Here is a 19,110-nt window from a genome sequence, read left to right on the forward strand (position 1 = left end):
AGAAAAGATGAGCCTGGTTGACTTGGGGAAAGGGAAGGCATTCCTGGAGTGTAGTAGAATGAGAGAAGCCCTTCTGATTTGTTGGTGAAATCACCAGATATTGAGCACAGGCATGAAGGAGATGAGTGGACAGGTATCAGAATGATAGATGAAAAGGGAGATTAATGCATGGTTACTTTAAAGCAAAGGAGTAGGATTATGGATCTGACACAAAGACAAATAGAAAGTCTTCATTGTCATCATCAATTCTTCTCCATTAAACATCTGTAATATTCAAGGTGTTATGGTTGGCACTAGTGTATGTGCCATGTTTATTCTTGTGTAATAAGGATTTTGAGAATTGACTAGAAGTCTTGAATTTGTAGTTCAACTCTAAGGAATGTTAGCCTCTCTGAAACAGAAATCCCAGACAAGCCTGATACTGTAGCTGTAACTCTGTACTGTATACTTTAGCTCTGGGCTCATACACACTCAATGGCTGAAGCACCAGAGCACTACTATTCTTTCAGAGTTCTAGGGAAACCCTAGGGCTGGGTTTCCAGTGTTGCTATTGTTCAGTCGTTTTCAGTCATGTCTGATTCTTTGTGACCCCATCCATTTTCTTGGCAAAGATACTGGAGTAGTTTGCCATTTCTTTTTCCAGCTCCTTTTACAAATGAGGGAACTGAGGCAAACAAAGTTAAGTGATTTGCCCAGGGTCACACAAAAATATGTGTCTGAGGCCGGATTCAGACTCATGGAGATAAGTGTTACTGACTCCAGGCCCAGGACTCTATCTACTGTGCCACTTAGCTGCCCTTTTTCTAGTACTACCACTTAGAAGCCCCTATCAGTGAACTTCTTATTAAAAATCAGGCAGTAAACGTAATTAACTTTTAAAAGAGACATTTATTTAAATAGTATAGTAAGAACAGTTAGTACAGACATTCCCCCCAAAAAGCCTGGACACATTCTTCATGGGAAAAGTGGGCATAAGCTTAAAATGCAATATTAGTTCTGCACATATGTGGCAAGGGGACAACTTAGAAATCCTGGCTATTAACTGACAGTCTTTCTTAAGTCCATAATTGGTATTCTTCTCTGGTGCAACGGGCCATGCCCTTAAAGCTGTTTCCTTCTCTAATGTGTTGCTGCACTGAGATGCATATGTTGTTGCCCACTGATCCAGTCTCTTTGATCCCAGTTGAATATATTCTGTGCTAATGGTAATAGTCTCTCTAATGCCATGGTCAGTGGTGGGAGTAGTAGGGAGAAAATCTCTCCTCTTCTCAAGAGTGATTCCCTCTAGGGGCTTGGCTTTAACTCAGTTCCTGAACTTACAGCTTTCCATAGGCTAAAAGGAATATCTGTTGGAATTCCTTTAGCTGTTCAAGGCCCTCAGAGCCATGGTTAGCTTGTGTGGTTAGCCAATTAGCTGTTCCCTTCTTAACCCAATCAAAGGAATCATAGGACATAAATTATTATGATTGCACATCTAAAATTTCATTTGATTGAATTGATTGATTCAATCTATTGATTGATTCAATTGAGGCAATTATGTTAATTGATGAAAGGGGTGTAAGAGAATCACAAACCCCTCCCTTACTCTTGGTATTCTCCCCTTCATGTATTTTTAACCTTCCCTGTCTCCCTTTTCTTCTGACTTAAAACCATAAATGCTTATGCTATTAGAGGTTTTTCTAAGTGGAATATAACTAGTTCTTGCCACGGATGGAGCAGCTAAAGTCACAAATGATTGTTGTCATTGTTTGGGGGTAAAAATAAGGGGGAACATAATTGGCACGCCCTTGTCCATTCCTTTCAATTTTTCTCTCTTCTCTCTCTGAATTTTTTTTGTATATGTATGTATGTGTGTTATATAGACACATATATGTACATATATGTCTCTTTATATGTGTGTATATGTACATGTGTGTGTGTGTGTATGTATGGGAAGAGACAGAGAGAGAGAGATGCTTTATTGGGGTGTAGGGCAATAAACTTCTAGCTCCAGAGATAGATAAGATGGGTAAGCTAAGAATCGTAACTGCCTAGGCCTTCTTTCTCTGGACCATAGTTTAATATTTCAGCTTGAAAAAGGAAATCCTAAGTGTAAGCAATTTCAGTCACTTGGTAAATATATCCTTCTGTCTGTCACTCTTTAAGTCTCTCTCTCAAAACACCGATGAATTGATGAAGGAAAGAAGAAATAGTGGAATGTCTAGAGTCTTTATTATCTTTATTGTATAAATGGAAGTGTGAGGATCTTAGAAATGAACAAAGTTGCTTAGGCTTGATATGGGCTGTCTATTTTGTTCAGTCCTTTTTCAGTATGTCCTATTCTTTGTGACCCTGTTTAGAGTTTTCTTATCAGAGATACTGGAGTAGTGTGCCATTTCCTTCTCCAGCTCCTTTTAGAGATGGGGAAACTGAGGCAAGTAAGGTTAAGTGACTTGCCCAGTGTCATATAACTAATAAGTGAGTGTCTAATGCCAGATTTGAACTCAGGGAGATGGGTCTTCTTGATTCCAAGCCCAGTACTCTTTCCACTGCACCATCTAGTTACCCTTGTTATAGGCTAGATTCAGTTACTCACATAATTCCTTCTTCTCCTATTTAGGTTACGTATGTGTGTCTATATATCTGCGTCCAGACCTGTGATTTTATTGGTATGGGGAACTCTTGGGGAGGAAAATTCCTCCACCAACGAGGTTTGGCAATTGTTGTCTAATTTATAATCTTAGAAAATTGCCAGGGACACTGAAAGCTTAAGTGTCTTGTTCAGCCAGTATGGGTAAAAGGTAGGACTTGAACACAGATCTTGCTGTCCCTGAGACCCTATATAGACAGCTAAGGTCTGCTTTCTATCTATCTACTCTTAGCAGTCAGGGTAAAAATATGAAAAGGAAAAGTGAGTTAGGTGATATAAGTAAATTGAGAACATATGTATCCTTACTAACTCATTTTTTCTAGCATGATTATTGATTTAATCTTACCCAGGATATTCTAGTAGCTTGTGTTGTATCTATAGAAATTTATGTTTCTCTATTTAAAGAAAATTAACTTACATTAAATAATTTTCTTTTCAGTCTCCAGAAGGTGCTGAGGGCAAAGATGCAGCTAAAGTAACTAAACAAGAGGTGAGTATATCTTTCGTGTACCATGTTTAATTATTTGACTTGGAGATCCAAAGATTTCAAAGATGGCCCTAGGACAATTACATTAATGTTAACATAATGGTTTATGGTACATAAAGTAGAGATAAAAGGGCACAAGTGTCTTGGTAAATGTTTAACAACCATCTCTTCAAAAAAGTGTACACACAACACACTTTTAAGTATAATCTGCATTAGTAACATTTTCTCCATCACTTTCTTGAGTCTAGATAATCAATAAAACAATAAATCATGCCCTGATTTTTGTTATGTTTACCAATTTCTGAGTTGTAAATGGTCACACTGAACATGTATAAATCAGCTCTCAGGTGCCAGCATGAGCTGGCTCCAGCATGCTCACTGTGAGAGGGGCCCTTTGTTGGAGATTTATTTTTATGATTTAATCTCTAGACACTAACAGTTCAGTGGAGACATCAATAATAACAATAATAATAATTGTTAGCATGCATGTGGTGCCTACAGTGTAGCAGGCACTGTGCTAAGCGTTTTGCATAATCTCATTTGATCCTCACAACATCCCTGGAAGGGAAGTACTGTTACTATCCCCATTTTACAGTTGAGGAAAATGAGGCCAACAGAGGTTAAGTGACTTCCTCAAGATCACACAGCTAGTAAGAGTCAGAGGTCAGATTTAAACTCAGGTCTTACCAGCTTCAGCCCCAACAAACTATATCCACTGTGCCACCCAGCTGCCTATATCACAAGTGTTTATGATGAGTTTTCTACTTGCGTTTGGTATTTCTGCTTATCCCTCCCTATGACTGTTGAGAGAAAGAGGATATTAGGATTTTATTTGGTGCAAGAAGAAAAAATAATAGGAAAATTCATCAGGGAGGGAAAAAAGGCCTCTCTTATTTGCTGCAAGAAAGTGGGGGAAATGTGCAATTACTTTTTAAAGCCTTTTATATTTGCCCAAGGGCATGCACATCTCAACTGAAAAACCTTGTAAAGACATAAAATAATGGAAATACTAAATTTTTAAATGGGAAGAGATTCAATGTCTAAGCCAGCTGAACAGGAAGCATTCTCAAAAAGCTCACCATTTAGGTAAACGTCTCTGGGTTGGGAGAAAAACATATAGGTAATGCAAATCAGTTTTGAATCGAATAATGCTTGAACTTGAACTTTGTTGTGGGGGGCATTTTAAAATTTCCTTTAAAATCAGATAAGACAAAAAGCAGTGAATCAGATTATAATCATGGAAAATATTATCACATATTGCTAGATACTATAGAGTTTTACCCGATGTGGAAAGAACAAAGTTCCTGCCCTTGAGTGTAAAACTTAAATAAAGTCAAGACAAACAGCACCAGAGCTAAAGACATGCACATGTCTTACATAGTCTTAACAGACTCACATAAAAACTTGTACTCATAAATATATATTTTTAATTATTCGTATTAAAGAAAAAGAAAGGAGTTAGTGACGGCTAGCTCTTTATGAGAGAAAACATGCATGTGAGTTTCGTCAATATAACTGCCTGACCAGTTAAAATCCTACAAATCGTTCAAAGAAATTGTAGTTCCTCTAAATCGCTAATAATTAGAAAATGAAAATTTAAATAACTCCAAGGTTCTGATACCCATCAGATTGATTAAGATGACAAAAAGGAAAATGACGAACACTGGAGGGGCTGTGGGAAAACAGGTACATCAATGTACAGCGTGGTGGAGTTGTGAACTGGTCTAGCCGTTCTAGAAAGCAATTTGGAACTACGCCTAAAAAGCTATTAAATTGTGTCCTACCCTTTAACTCAGCAATACCATTAGTAGGTTTATACCCCAAAGAGATCAAAGAAAGAGGAGAAAGACCCATATGTACAAAAATATTTCTAGCAGCAAATTGAAAACTCAGTGGGGTGTGGGGGTGGGGAGATAATCATCAATTGGTGAATGGCTGAGCCAGTGAATATGATCATATACTATTGTCCTGTAAGAAATGATGAAGGGTACTTCCCACTTCTTGATAAAGAGATGGACTCAGAGTACAGATTACATGTATTTTTTCGATGCGGACAATGTAGGGAATTTGTTTTGTTTGATCATACCTTTTTATAACAGAATTTTGGGGGTTTTGTTTAGTCTTTGCTTCTCAGTGGGAGAATAGGGAAGGTAGGATGGAGAGAACATAGATCTCCATTTGAAGATAAAATTTTATTTTGAAAATAGAAATGATGAAGAGGATAGTTTCATAAAAACCTGGAAAGACAAGTATAAACTGTGATGAAATGCCCAGAACCAGGAGAACTATATAACAACAATATTGTAAAAAAAAAATCAGCTTTGAAAGATTTAGAAACTCTGACCATCACAATTGCAGAGGACTTAAGGTGAAATATGCTACCACCTCCTGATGGAGAGGTGTGATGGGAGGCAGAATGTGGGTTGAGATGTAATTTTTTATATATACACACACATACACACACACACACACACACACACACATAAACATATATATGCATATATGTATATACACACATATGTATGCACACACACACACATATGTAGCCAATGCAGGAATTTGTTTTGCTTGACTGCATTTTTGTAACAGGGGCTTTGTTTTTCTTGCTTTCTTAATGTGTGTGTGTGAGGGAAGAGAAGGTGTTTCTTTTTTTGAAAAGCAAATTTTTTTAAAAAGTTTAAAGAAATTCAGAGTATCAAAGATTCAGAAAAGGAAAGGAATTCAAAGCTCATCTAGTCCAGCCTCTTCGTTCTTCTAAATGAGAAAACTGAGTCCCAGAGAGGCTAAGTGACTTGGATCACATTTGATTGTTGGAAGGAATCTCAGTGACCATCTAGTCTACTCTGTAACCCCCAAATGAATCTCTAATAATAATAGCAACAATAATAATAATAATAAATAGAGCTGTGCAGTAATTTTATTCACCTATTCAGTAGCTCACAAAACATTTAATTTTTAAAAATGCCAGAATAACCACTTGTCCTTGGGCTCTAAGAACAATGAGGTAACTATAGTAATCATAATAATTATAAGCCATAGAATACTAACAAAACACAGGCCCCATCAGCGTAAGGCTATTATGGAAAAAAGTAACACTCCCTTATCAAAAAGAAGGAAAATAATTAGTACATATCCATAGCATATGACAAAAGGCAGCTAGGTGGTACAGTAGCTAGAGTTCTGGGCCTGAAGCGAGGAAGACTCATCTTTGTGAGTTCAAATCTGCCCTCATATACTTACTAGATGTGTGACCCTGGGCAAGTTATCTAACCCTGTTTGCCTCAATTCTTCATCTGTAAAATTAGCTGGAGAAGGAAATGGCAAACCACTCCAATATCTCTGCCAAGAAAACCCCAAATGGGGTTATGAAGAGTTGGACGTGACTGAATACTGAACAACAACAGCATATGACAAAAAAGGTCAGAAACATACATATATTTACAGAAATACATAACAAGCAGATAACACTTCTCTGAACAGTGGTAGTAAAGTCTGACAGTATGCACTTACTTATTAGATTTGTCAAATTGAACTGAAAATCATTTGCCTCCAGATGGAGCTCATGAAATTGCTAAGATCCAAGAGTGGAATCACAAGGCCTTCCATGAGTGATATCTACATGAACTCTACTAATAATATATTGACAAAGAAGCATTGAACAAACAGTGGAGACTTGCAGATTTGTTGTATAGAGACACAAGGGTTTATGATGGCAATTTGGGATCAGGTCATTGCTACAAGAAATTATAGAAGCATTATCCTGTTATCCCCTAAGGAATCCTAGACTTAACTGATCAGTGTATGTTATTCAAGGAAAAAGTAGAAATTATGCAACACATCATTGCAGGCTGATGGCTAGAATAATACTAAAGAGTAGACCTTTTATAGACTGACAGATGATAAATTCCATATTCTCATATAGACTTCAACATATCCTTGAGAACTCAACTAATAAACCACTGGAGGCAGAATATTATTTTTTTAAAATTGTATATATTTTTCATTTTAAAATACAATTTTATTACTATGTTTTGTTTTTACATTGCCTTCATTTTTCATTGTATTCCTTTCCCCCCACCAGAGGCTTTATGATAAAGATTTTAAGAAGTTCAGCAAAACTAACCAGTCCATACAAGAAGTCTGACATTATATGATGTGTTCCATAAGCCCCCTTCCCTGTAAAGAAGTCTGGGAGGTGCCTTCTAATGTGTCTTTGGAACAAAGCTTGGTCATAATTATTTCACATTTGTCATTCTATTTTGATTGCTTTGTTGTTTTTTGACATCATTGTAGATAAATAGATAGCACATTTATTAAGAACTTACTGAGCGCTGTGCTAAACTCTGAGGATACAGATAGAAGCAAGAAATGACAGCCCCTACAGTCAAGGAGCTTACATTCAACTGAGGGAAGATGACACATAAAAGGAGCTGAAAAATAGGGGAAACCTTTCAGAAATAGTGGTTAGGGCAGGCGTCAGTCAGCCTCAGGGTGGAGGTATTACTAGGATAGCAAAGCAGCTAGTGAGAAAAAGAAACATTGTCATCATTTATGTGTGTTATTAGCTTGGTTTTGTTCACTTTGCATCAATTCATATGTCTTTACATGCTTCTTTGATGTATTACGTTCATCATTTCTTATAGCACAGTAATGTACTCCATGACATTCATGAACTACAGCTTGATTAGCCATTGCCTGGTCAATGGGCATCTGTTTTGTGCCTTGTTCTTTACTACTACAAAAAAAGGCTGCTATTAATATTTTGGTGCATATAAGGACTTTCTTTTTATCCTTGACTTCTTTATGGTATATGTCTTATAGTGGGAACTAAATTCCCAGTTGCTTTCCAGAATCAGCTAGAGCATTATTACCACATAGACCCAGCTGTTGCCCACAATCATCCAGATAAAATATTGACCCATGAATTTTTAAGAATGTTTTAAATATATTTCACCATACCAAAAACTCATAATCTCTGAACTATGCAAAAAAGAAGGGGATAAAGATGAGGACTATGATATCATTGGTATAGGAAACTCCCAGAAGAGAAGTTTCTTCTTTCAATGCATGTCTTCTGCTACTTATATTCTTAGAGAATCGTAAAGAGCACTGAGGTGATAATTGATTTCCCCAGAGGTATGCAGAAAATAAATATGAGAGCTGGGACTTGAATCCAGGTCTTTGTGGCCCTGAAATTAGTGTTCTATCTACTAAGCCACTCTGCCTGTCATGAGAAAGAAAATCTTTCAAAGTATAGAGACCTAGCAGAAGATATCAGAATAGGCTGAAATAATGTACTTATCATCTTCAACATTCTATATACTATCTATCAGAGTTGTACTAAGGATGCTTTTAGTGAGCTCCAAGAGTTTTCTTTCTAATACTTTTATTCAGTTACAAAAAGTAATTATTTTTCCCAATTGTACAACAGTCTGCAGAACATTAGCTATAAAAGAAAAATAGCAGCATAGTGACTTATCCCTGGACTACTTCTATACTACACTGAGAAAAAATAGTATATATAGTATAGTATAGAAATGAAGTATAGTAGTATAGAAATAAAGAATGAAATGATAATGAATAAGCATAATAACAATAAATAAAAATAATAATAACATAATAAAAATAACAAATAAAAATGACAACAGATAGCATTTGTACAGCTTTAAGCTATGGAAGGTACTTTATACACATGATCACATTTGAGTCTTACAACAACTGTATGAGGTTGGTGCTATTATTCCTGTTTTACAGATAAGGAAACTGAGGCACAGAAAGGTTAAGTGACTTGCCTGGGGCCATACAACAAGTTAGTGAGACTGGATTCGAAGCCAGTTCTTCTGACTTCAGGCCCAGCATTCTATTCACAGCTCTGTAACATTTTGATAAGTGGTCATCCAGTTTTTGCATGAAGACCCGTAGTTAGGGAGAACACACTTCCTTCAGAGGTGGCCCATTTCACTTTTGGACAGTTCTCATTGTTAGCAAGTTTTTCCCAACATCAAACCTAAATTTACGTCATTTCAACATCCTCTCATTGCCCCTAGTTCTGCCCTATGAAATCAAACAGAAAAAGGGCAGTCCTTCTTTTATGTGACAGCCTTTCAAATCTGTTTTGCCAAGGGTCAAATTCAGTGACAAGGCTATGAGGAGTTCTAGACTAGTTCGAACCAGCATTATGTCTCTTATCATGGCCCTAAGAAGCATTTTTGGGAAAAGCAGGACAGTTCCTCTTCCATTCTATTGTCTTCAAAGTTTGTTAGGGTTTTTAAATAATCACATCCCCAAATTTAGTAAAAGAATGGTTAATCCTTTAATTTTCTTGAAAAAAAAAAGCTCAAAAAATTAAGTCACCAGGCAGATCTCCAAAAGCAACATAAGATGACAGCATGAGCATTCCAAAAGGGGCAGCTGAGACTGAGGCTGTGTCTGCTTATTATGAACAAGACTGTTTTGAAAAATAGAAAATTCACTCAGAAAGCCATTTTTTGTCTACACAATGCCAAACAACTGGTTTCACTGTTGTTGGGGGGTTTTTTGTTGTTGTTGCTCTGTTCGTGTGTGGTGTATTTTAATTCCTTGAATTGGTCAATTGTTACGGCATTGAATACAGTCTTTGGCTGTAAATGGGGAGATCTTCCACCATGAATTCCTTGAGATTTGAATAGTGGCATTGCTAGGATAAGTATATTCCCAGTGACCTTCATAGTAAATATTCTTAAACAGAGATGATGTCTATTTGGCCCCAGATGCAGCTCCAAGAATTAAAAGCTATTGGGGTGCCATACTGTCATGACTTCTCTTCATCTACTACAATTAGTCAGCTAGCTAACACCTCTTAAATGCTTACTATATGCCAGGCACTGTGCCAAGCACTAGGGATACTAAGAAAAGCCAAAAAAACCCCTAAAAAAGCAAAACAAAAAAGTCCATGCTCTGAAGGAGCTCACAGTTTAATGGAGACAGAAGGTATTGTTAAAACTATCTAATTTTTGCTGACCTTGTGAAAGATTCATCACAGCCAAATCTTCTTACTATTCCATGTACCCAAAGATGACTGTCACCTCAGCAGTGCAACCTGGCCCACAGACCCCTCTGGAGAGGGACGAGGAAAATACACAGATGTGTAAGGAGAGGCACATAGGAATATCCAAGTCCCAAAGCTACACTGTTCTATTGTGATGAGGACCCTCATCTCCCCTCTCTCCAATTACCGTCAGGTTTTGAACACACAGTATAATTAAGACTAGTTTTGTTTGTTTGGGGTTTTTTTACATTTAAATTTTATCCAGTGAACAAAAATGTATTATCTCTCCTTCCTTCCTTTCCCCCACTCTATTAAAAAGAAAAGTGAAAATCAGTTAGGCAAAATAGATTCAGCCATTGCTCATATAGAAAAAAAAAAACCTGTCTCGTTCTGCACTGAGTTCATTCCCTCTCTTTCAGGAGGTGGGTAGCATGCTTCATCGTGACCCCTCTGAAATTGTGGTTGATCATTGCATTGAACAGAATTCTTAAAGTCCTGAAAAGTCGGAGGCTTGTTTTGAAACTCTAGCAATGGAAACCTTACTTCTTCCTGTGTTTTTGTACTAGCTGAAAAAACTTCAACTTGGGAAGAGAGAATGGTGCCCACTCCTTGGGCCTCTGTCTCAGCTCCCACCTTCAAAAGCTCATCTACAATGAGAATGGCATACAATTCAAATTTTACTTAGAAGCAAATAGAAAATCAGCCCATACCCAGAACCTAAAATTAGAGGTGATCTAGTTCATCTCCCAATCTATGGATAAGTTCCCTACAATCCATATAAATCAAACCCAGTTACAACGAATACTTTAAAAATGGAAATATCTATGAAATTTTAAAGTGTCCACATTCCATTGAACATTTGGTGTATTTTAACTGACACCTAATACTGTGAAAGACTATGAACACCCTAGGATGTTTATCACAATGAGATTTGACCTTTGTCTTCCTTTTGTGGCTAACACTAAAAATATGAGTCCATATAATAAACACCCTCTGAGTCCAATAGACTTCATCCTAACATAATCAAGTAATTAACCACTAGTTATTGAGAATGGTTTCTGTATCTAGCAAGTTGCTGTGTGTTTATAAAAGTCATAATTAATAGTGGCTTCATACTAACAGTCTAGAAGAACCAAAATTTAAGAATACCTCGAAGGCTCAATTAAATTTTCATCAGTTTATACATTTCATCTTTCTAGCTTCTTTAACCTATCCTCAGGGCATTCTTCATCTAAGAAATTGTTGGTGACAGACAAAAACCATAATTGGTGACATCCCCAAACCCCACCTTTTCAGAATACTAGAATTATTTGATTAATAGTGGGTAGAAATTCTACCTAAGTTAATTTACCTGTTCAGTTCCATACCAGTCAAACTACCAAAAGTTAATTTATCGAGCTAGAAAAAATAGTAACAAAATTTATCTGGAAGGACAAAAGGTCAAGAATATCAAAGGAATTAGTGAAAAAGTGTTAAGGAAGGTAGCCTAGCAGTTCCAGATTTTAAACTGTATTACAAAGTGGTAATCATTAAACATCTGGTACTGGCTAATAAATAGAGTGGTAGAATAGATTGTGTACACAATATACAGTAGTAAATGACCATAATAATCTAGTGTTTGATAAACCTAAAGATACAGCTTTTGGGGTAAGAACTCAACATTTGACAAAAATTTGCTGCGAACGTTGGAAAGCAATTTGGCAGAAACTAAGTATAAACCAGCATCTCCCCCATATACCAAGATACGGTCAAAATGTATGAATGATTTAGACATAAAGGTTCATATCATAAGTAAATAAGTGTAGCATGGAAAAATGTGCCAGTGAAATCAATGGATAAGAGAAGAGTTTATAACCAAACAATAGATAGTGAGAATTACAGAAAGTGAAATAGATAATTTTGATTACATTAAGTTAAAAGGTCTTGCACAAACAAAACTAATGCAGCCAGAATTAGAAGGAAAACAAGAAACTGGGGAAAAGAATGTTTGCAACAAGTTTCTCTAATAGAGGCCTCATTTCTCAAATATGTAGGGAACTGAGCCAAATAAAAGCCATTCTTCAGCTGATAAATGATCAAAGGATATAAACAGGCACTTTTCTGAAGAAGAAATCAAAACTAGTAATAGGCACATGAAAAAATGCTTTAAATCACTACTGCTTAAATGCAAATTAAACAACTCTAAGATACCACCTTACACCCATCAGATTGGCTAACATGACAAAAGGAAAATGATAAATGATGGAGAGGATGTGGAAAAATTGGAACACTAATGCCTACTGTTGGTAGAGTCATGAACTAGTCCAGCCATTCTGGAGAGTAGTTTGGAAGTGTGCCCCAAAGTCTATAAAATTGTGCATACCCTTTGACCCAGTAATGCTACTACTAGTATCCCAAAGAGATTAAAGAAAAAGGAAAAAGACCTATTTTTTTGGGGGGGGGAGTGTTATTTTAATTTTTTTTTTTTTAGTTTTCAACATTCACTTTTATAAGATTTTGAGTTCCAATTTTTTTCTCCCTCCCCCTCCCAGACAGCATGCAGTCTGATATAGGCTATAAATGTACAATCATATTAAACCTATTTCTGCATTAGTCGTGTTGTGAAAGAAGAATCAGAACAAAAGGGGAAAACCACAAGAAAGAAAAAAAAGAATGAATGGTGTGCTTTGATCTACATTCAGAGTCCATAGTTCTTTCTCTGGAAGTGGATAGCATATTCCATCCTGAGTCTTTTGGAATTAGTTGTCTTAGATCATTGTATTGCTGAGAAGAGCTAAGTCTATCAGAGTTGGTCATCACACAGTGTTGCTGTTACTGTGTACGATGTTTTCCTGATTCTGCACACTTCACTCAGCATCAGTTCATGCAAGTCTTTTCAGAAAAGGACCTATTTGTACAAAAAAATATTTATAGCAGATCTTTTTAAAGAATTGGAAATTGAGGGGATGCATATCAGTTGGAGAATGGCAGAACAAGTTGTGGTATATGATTTGCTGGAATATTGTTGTGCTATAAGAAATGATGACCAGGATGATTTTAGAAAAAACTGGACATATATGAATTCACGCAAAGTGAAGTGAGCAGAACCTGGAGAACATTGTGTGCACGTATAGCAATATTGTATAGATGATTAACTATGAAAGATTCAGCTACTTTGATCAATTCAGTAATCCAAGGCAATTCCCAAAGAATTCATGATGAAAAATTTTATCCACTTCTAGAGAGAACTAATAAACTCTGAGTACAGATTGAAGTATAATTTTTAACTTTATTTTTCTTGCTTTTTTTGCAACATGGCTAGTTTGGAAATATGTTCTGTGTTATTTCACACATGTAATCAATATCATATTGCCTTCTGAATAAGTGGGAGATGGATTGGGAAGGGCAAGAGAATTCTGAACTCAATTTTTAAAAAAAATTAATCTTAAAAATAAACATAAATTTATTTTTTAAAAAATATAATGTCAAGAAAAGGAAAAAATCATACCTGGTTATTGTATTTCATATCTTTTAGATAATCCAGTTATTTATAGGGTCGTAGATTTAGATCTGAAAGGGACTTTACAAATTATCAAATCCAACACCTATATTTTACAGGTAAGGTAACTAAGTCCCAAAGAAGTGAGATGACTTGCTCTAGGTCACACACACAAGAAGTGGAGAGTCGGTATTTGAACCCAGGTCCTCTGATTCCAAATCCTGATTCCACCAAACCATGCAGCCTCCTAAAGTTGACTTAGCTTTCAGAGACTAGAGCTTTTCAGGGGACAGATTTTCAAGAAGGTATCCATCAATGTATATGTACACATATACCTGCACACGTATGCCGGCCGGCTATAAACCAAAGGCTTGTCACAGTCTCCAGTGTTTGCATATTAAAGGAAGTTCCCATATGATGATGATGAGAAGAAAGGTGATAAGATATTCTTTTCTGAAGAAGAAAAGTAGATCTCAGAAAGGTGATAAATTTTGAAAAGGGCAATTAACATTTTTTTAGTAGTAGAAAGGTTAGCTTTTTAGATAACAGATTGGTATAGATATAATCAAGCTAAAAATGCTTTCTCATTTTCATGTCCCAGGTCTTTTTTGTATTTTGAAACTCTTCTCATATCCTTGAATTGTCTGAAGCTAGTAAGCTCATTGGATCAGTAGAAGAAGTCAGGCTCTGTAGAAAAATGCTTCTGTGTGAACATTTTTTCTTTAGGGCCCATGCAGGACTCTCTTACATTATCTTTCTATACAGCTTGTTCATTGTGTTACTTAGAGAGGTGACAAGGACAGTAGGTTTCACAGTTTATTAATGTGTTTTCACTTAATGGATCTTCAATCTAGGTAAGATCAGATAGGTAACATAAAAACAATGAATATGAGGAATTCAATTAAATCCAACATATTTATTATTAAATACCTTCTATTGCAGACAATGTACTACAAAGACAAAAATGAAACCATATTTTATCCTTGTGGAATTCTTCTGAGAGGAACAACACGTATACAGATTAATAAATACAAATGATTGGTGTGTGGGGAGAAGCACTAGCTTTTAAGAGTATCAGGAATTCAGGGGCAGCTAGGTGGCACAGCGGATAGAGCACCGGCCCTAGATTCAGGACGACCCGAGTTCAAATCCAACCTCTGACACATAACACTTACTAGCTGTGTGACCCTGGGCAAGTCACTTTAACCCCATTGCCTAGCGAAAAAACAAAAAACAAAAAATAAAAAAGAGTGTCAGGAATTCAAAGAAACATGGGAATACTTGTATGCATGGGTACAGAGTGAAGAAAGCAGAACCAGGAGAATAATATACACAATGCTTCCAATAATGTAAATGATAACGCCACTAAAATCAGTTGAAAGGTGGTGGAGAAATGATAAGGAAACATACCTTCCTTCTCAGTTGCAGTGTGAGAACTATGGATGCGAAATGTGGTATACATATCAAATACATTGGCTGTTTAAATTAAAAATAAAATAAATAAAATTTTAACTGTTTTTGGTTGGAATTGTTGGTACAAGGAAGAGTTTATTGGGGGAGGGGGTGGCTTATAAGGGGAAAAGGATTTGGTTTTAAAATGAAAGACATCAATGAAACTATTTTTAAAGGACTAGATGGCTGACAAGAAAGGGTTAAGAATGGTGGTGGAAATGTTGAGCTTTTTTCTAGCTCTAAGTGCTACAAAATCCGCATTTGTAACTAAAATTATAAAAGCTTGCTGTTATTAGGATTGTTTAATTGCATTTCTATTTTGCATAAAGATGGTAACTTTTCATCTCCTATGGGGCCTATAAGCCCTTAGTCATATCTCTATAACTTAGATATTGAACTCATCCAATATAGTCTACATGAAGCTATTATTGATGATCACGTACAAATTCAGCTTATTGTTACATTACTGCTATTAACTCAGACTATTATTATTGTCAAAGAGCTTCATAAATTCATCAGCCAGAATCTTTCCTGGTTCTCTGCTTGCTGATTAAGTGAACTCGTGTTGTTCAGTTTAACGTGAACATTCATTTCAGTTCTGTAAATATTCAGTGCTTTCTGCTTCTTAGTCATCATCACCCTTTCCCTGCTAGATTGTAAGCTCCTTGAGGGATAGAGAACATGTTTTTGGGGAAAAAATCATATCACCAGCATTTACCACATTATCATGTACAAGTAGGTGTTCAGTGCATCTTTCTCAATTTTAAAAGACAATAAATGGTCCATTACAGATGTGCGCATTACTCCTGAATCAGCCTTTTGATTATAGTCAGATCCTCAATTTGTTAAAACAAAGATAAAAATAAATTAGAAGAATAGATATGAGAAAAAGCGTATAGCTGGTAATTAAAATAGTTTTAAACAAGCTTTTGATGCTAGAATATGGGAAAGAATGCAAGGAAAGAACATCAACACCAATTATAATAATTTCATACCTGAGTTTAACTGATGTAATTCAGTTTGCCATAAGGAGACCAAAAGAGCTTAAAAACTGCCTTAGCAAACACTTAACTAATTTGGCAAGCAGAGAAGTAGGAAAAGAAGGAAACAAAGCATTTATTAAGTACCAACTAGGTGCCAGGCACTGAGCTAAGCACGTTATAAATATTGTCCCATTTGATCCTCACAACAAGGGTAGTACCAATGGGGAAAGTAAACTCCTTTGTCAAATCTCACAGAGAAGGGTGGTAGAAGAATATGATTAATGTTACTTCATAGAACAATGAGAAACCATGGGGGGAAAACCAATTTTAAAAAAGTTTACTTTAGCGTGAGACCCAACTAAACAAAGGCACCCCAAGGTCATTTAAAGACAAAATAGGAAGGAGAACAACAAACAAACAAAAGGTAGAAAAGATCTGCCAAGATTTTTATAATGAACTTTTCACACCGTCAAGGACAGTGGAGCTGCCAAACATGAATTCTAACATCACTGCCCCTGATGTACTTATGAGGTAGAAATGGAACTGTAGGGAAAAAAATTGGGAAAGGCAAGTGGACTAAATTAAGGGTACACAGAAAAGGACTAGGCTGGAGTTAACAAAATGATGAACCATGGAGAGATTGATTTTCTATGTATTTATTATGTTCCCTATGTCCCCTCTTCCCAAAGGTGATCAAGAGAGTACCTTAAGATAATAGATTTAGAACTACAAGGGAATGTAGGAACCAGCCATCAGTCCAACTCCCTCATTTTTATAGATGAGGAAACTATTATCCGAAGAGGTCATATGCCTTTTCCACAGTCATACATATAGGAAATGGCAGGACTAGGATTTAAACCAACAGGCTTGTGGCTCAAAATCCACTTTACCTATTACCTAACCATATGCTTATTTTCTCATTCTGCATAAACATTTCAGAGAATAATCTATACCTGCATGAAAGGCATCCTTGATGAGAGTATTAGAAAAGGAAGAGGAAGCCTTCCTCAACTAATATTCCACTGTAGACCCCATAGGGATTATAATTCTAGACCTGAAAGACCTCTCAGAGGCCATCTAGGCCAACCCCCTTGTTTTAGAGATGAAGAAACTGAAACCCAGGGAGATTAAATTACTAGACCGTGGTCATTCATGTAGTAAGCATCAAAGGTGTCTTTACTATGGCATAATTGACTAAAAAACAAGATCCTACTGGGCCTATTCTTTGTTGACTATAAAAAACAAAAATGTGAGTTAATAGAGTAAAATGTTTTCTAAAGGACTCTCCCCCTACTAGGTGTTTCCTATGAATACATTAAAATTACACAAGATTTCTTGAAAGATATGAGAGATTACCTTGTCTGATAACTCTCTGATTACTGATATTAGGCATATGATAAAACTGAGTGACATCACCATTATGTAAAAGATCTGACCTAGAATCCAAGTCAAAGAGAGAATCTCTATAGATGATGAGACCCTACAGATGTTTATTTTTTTGGGGGGAGTGAATAAAATTTCAAAGCCTCCTGCATGAGATCCATAACTTCTTAGCAAGAGTTTTGGCCTGCTGTCTACCTAGGAAGAAAAAGCAAATGGATCAAGGATGCATATTGTTCAGACTATGCTATGACCTTTGCCAGCCTATACAGCTTGCCCATCAATGGGTTTGCATTTTTAAAACGATATATAAATGGGTATATGTGTATACATAATAGTCATTGCAAGTAGATAAGACAGTGAGTTGGAATTGAACATAGGAGCAGACTGGATTGCTTTTGAGAAATTCCAAAGCTCTTTTAGTGACTCCAAACTTCTCCTTGAAACAAAGGTGTATTTTATTCAAATCAGTAGTCTTCCACTGTAATTTTTGGCTGAGACATAAGGCACTGAAGTCTGGAGAATTTAAAATGGGTATCATTGAGAACATGACATAAATAGCTTCTCACCTGAGTTCCAGACCCGTAGCATCAACTGCCTATTTGATGTTTCAAACTAAATGCTCTGTAGACATAGCAAACTCAATGTCTCCAAAGCAGAATTCATCATTTCTTTCCCCAAACTTATCCTTCTTTGGAAATACCTATTAGTATTGGGAGCGTTACTGTCCTTCCAGTTACCCAGGCTTGCAAACTTAGTGCCATCATTGACTACTCACTCTTACTTCTCCTATGCATCCATTGCCAAAACTTGCTTCCATCTCCATAACATCTCTTGTATAAATCCGCTTCTCTTTCATTTCACAGACACCACTGTCATTCAGGCCTTCCTCCCATGTCACCTATGCTATGCCTTCTATCTAGTCTCTGGACGTCAAGTTTCTCCCCATTCAAACTGGATGTCCCATAGGCATCTCAAACTCAGCATGTCCAAAACAGAACTCATCTTTTTCCCAAACTCTTCTTCTCACCTTTTCTATTACTCCCTGGGGTATCACCATCCCCTCAGTCACCAGGTCTGTGACCTTGGTGTCAAAAAATCCCTTTGGGGCAGATAGGTGGCTCAGTGGATAGAGCACTGGCCCTGGATTCAGGAGAACCTGAATTCAAATCCAGCCTCAGACACATAACGCTCACTAGCTGTGTGACCATGGGCAAGTCACTTAACTCCATTGCCTAACCAAAACAATTTTTTAAAATTTTAAAAAAATCACTTCCCCATACTCCAGATGGCTAATCATTTGCCTGATCTTGTCCTTTCAGTCTTCACAACATCTCTTTTTTGTCCCGTTCTCTCTATTCACAGTCTCTTCCCTAGTTGAGGCCCTAGTCTCCTCTCTTTGGGTTATTGTGATAACCTTCTCGTTTGTCTCTCCATTTAAAGTATCTCCCTTCTCCAATCCATCCTCCACACAGCTGCCAAAGTGTTTTTCCTAAAGCAGAATTCTGTCTTTGGCCCTTTCCCCAAGTATTCAATAAAATACACTAACTCCGTTTTATTTATCAAATAAAAATTCCTTTTGACACTTGAAGCTCTTCACAACCTAGCTCCATCCTACCTTTCCAGTGTTCTTTTACGTCACCCCTCTCCATGCATTCTCCGTTCTAGCCATAC

The 19,110-nt window shown here is 36.6% G+C and overlaps 1 protein-coding gene across 6 annotated transcripts in view; it reads left to right on the forward strand.

Annotated features, from left to right (window-relative positions):
• Positions 1-19,110, forward strand: part of HMGN3 (high mobility group nucleosomal binding domain 3) — a 75,460-nt gene that overhangs the window by 42,116 nt on the left and 14,234 nt on the right. For all 6 annotated transcript variants that reach the window (XM_020975515.2, XM_020975514.2, XM_020975517.2 and 3 more), the window contains exon 3: positions 3,069-3,119. In XM_020975515.2, coding sequence (XP_020831174.2) covers positions 3,069-3,119 — 51 coding nt within the window. The remainder of the gene's footprint in view (positions 1-3,068; positions 3,120-19,110) is intronic.

This window comes from Phascolarctos cinereus, unplaced genomic scaffold, assembly GCF_003287225.1.
Source record: "Phascolarctos cinereus isolate Bilbo 61053 unplaced genomic scaffold, phaCin_HiC Scaffold_5;HRSCAF=322, whole genome shotgun sequence".
Taxonomy (NCBI): Eukaryota; Metazoa; Chordata; class Mammalia; order Diprotodontia; family Phascolarctidae; genus Phascolarctos; species Phascolarctos cinereus.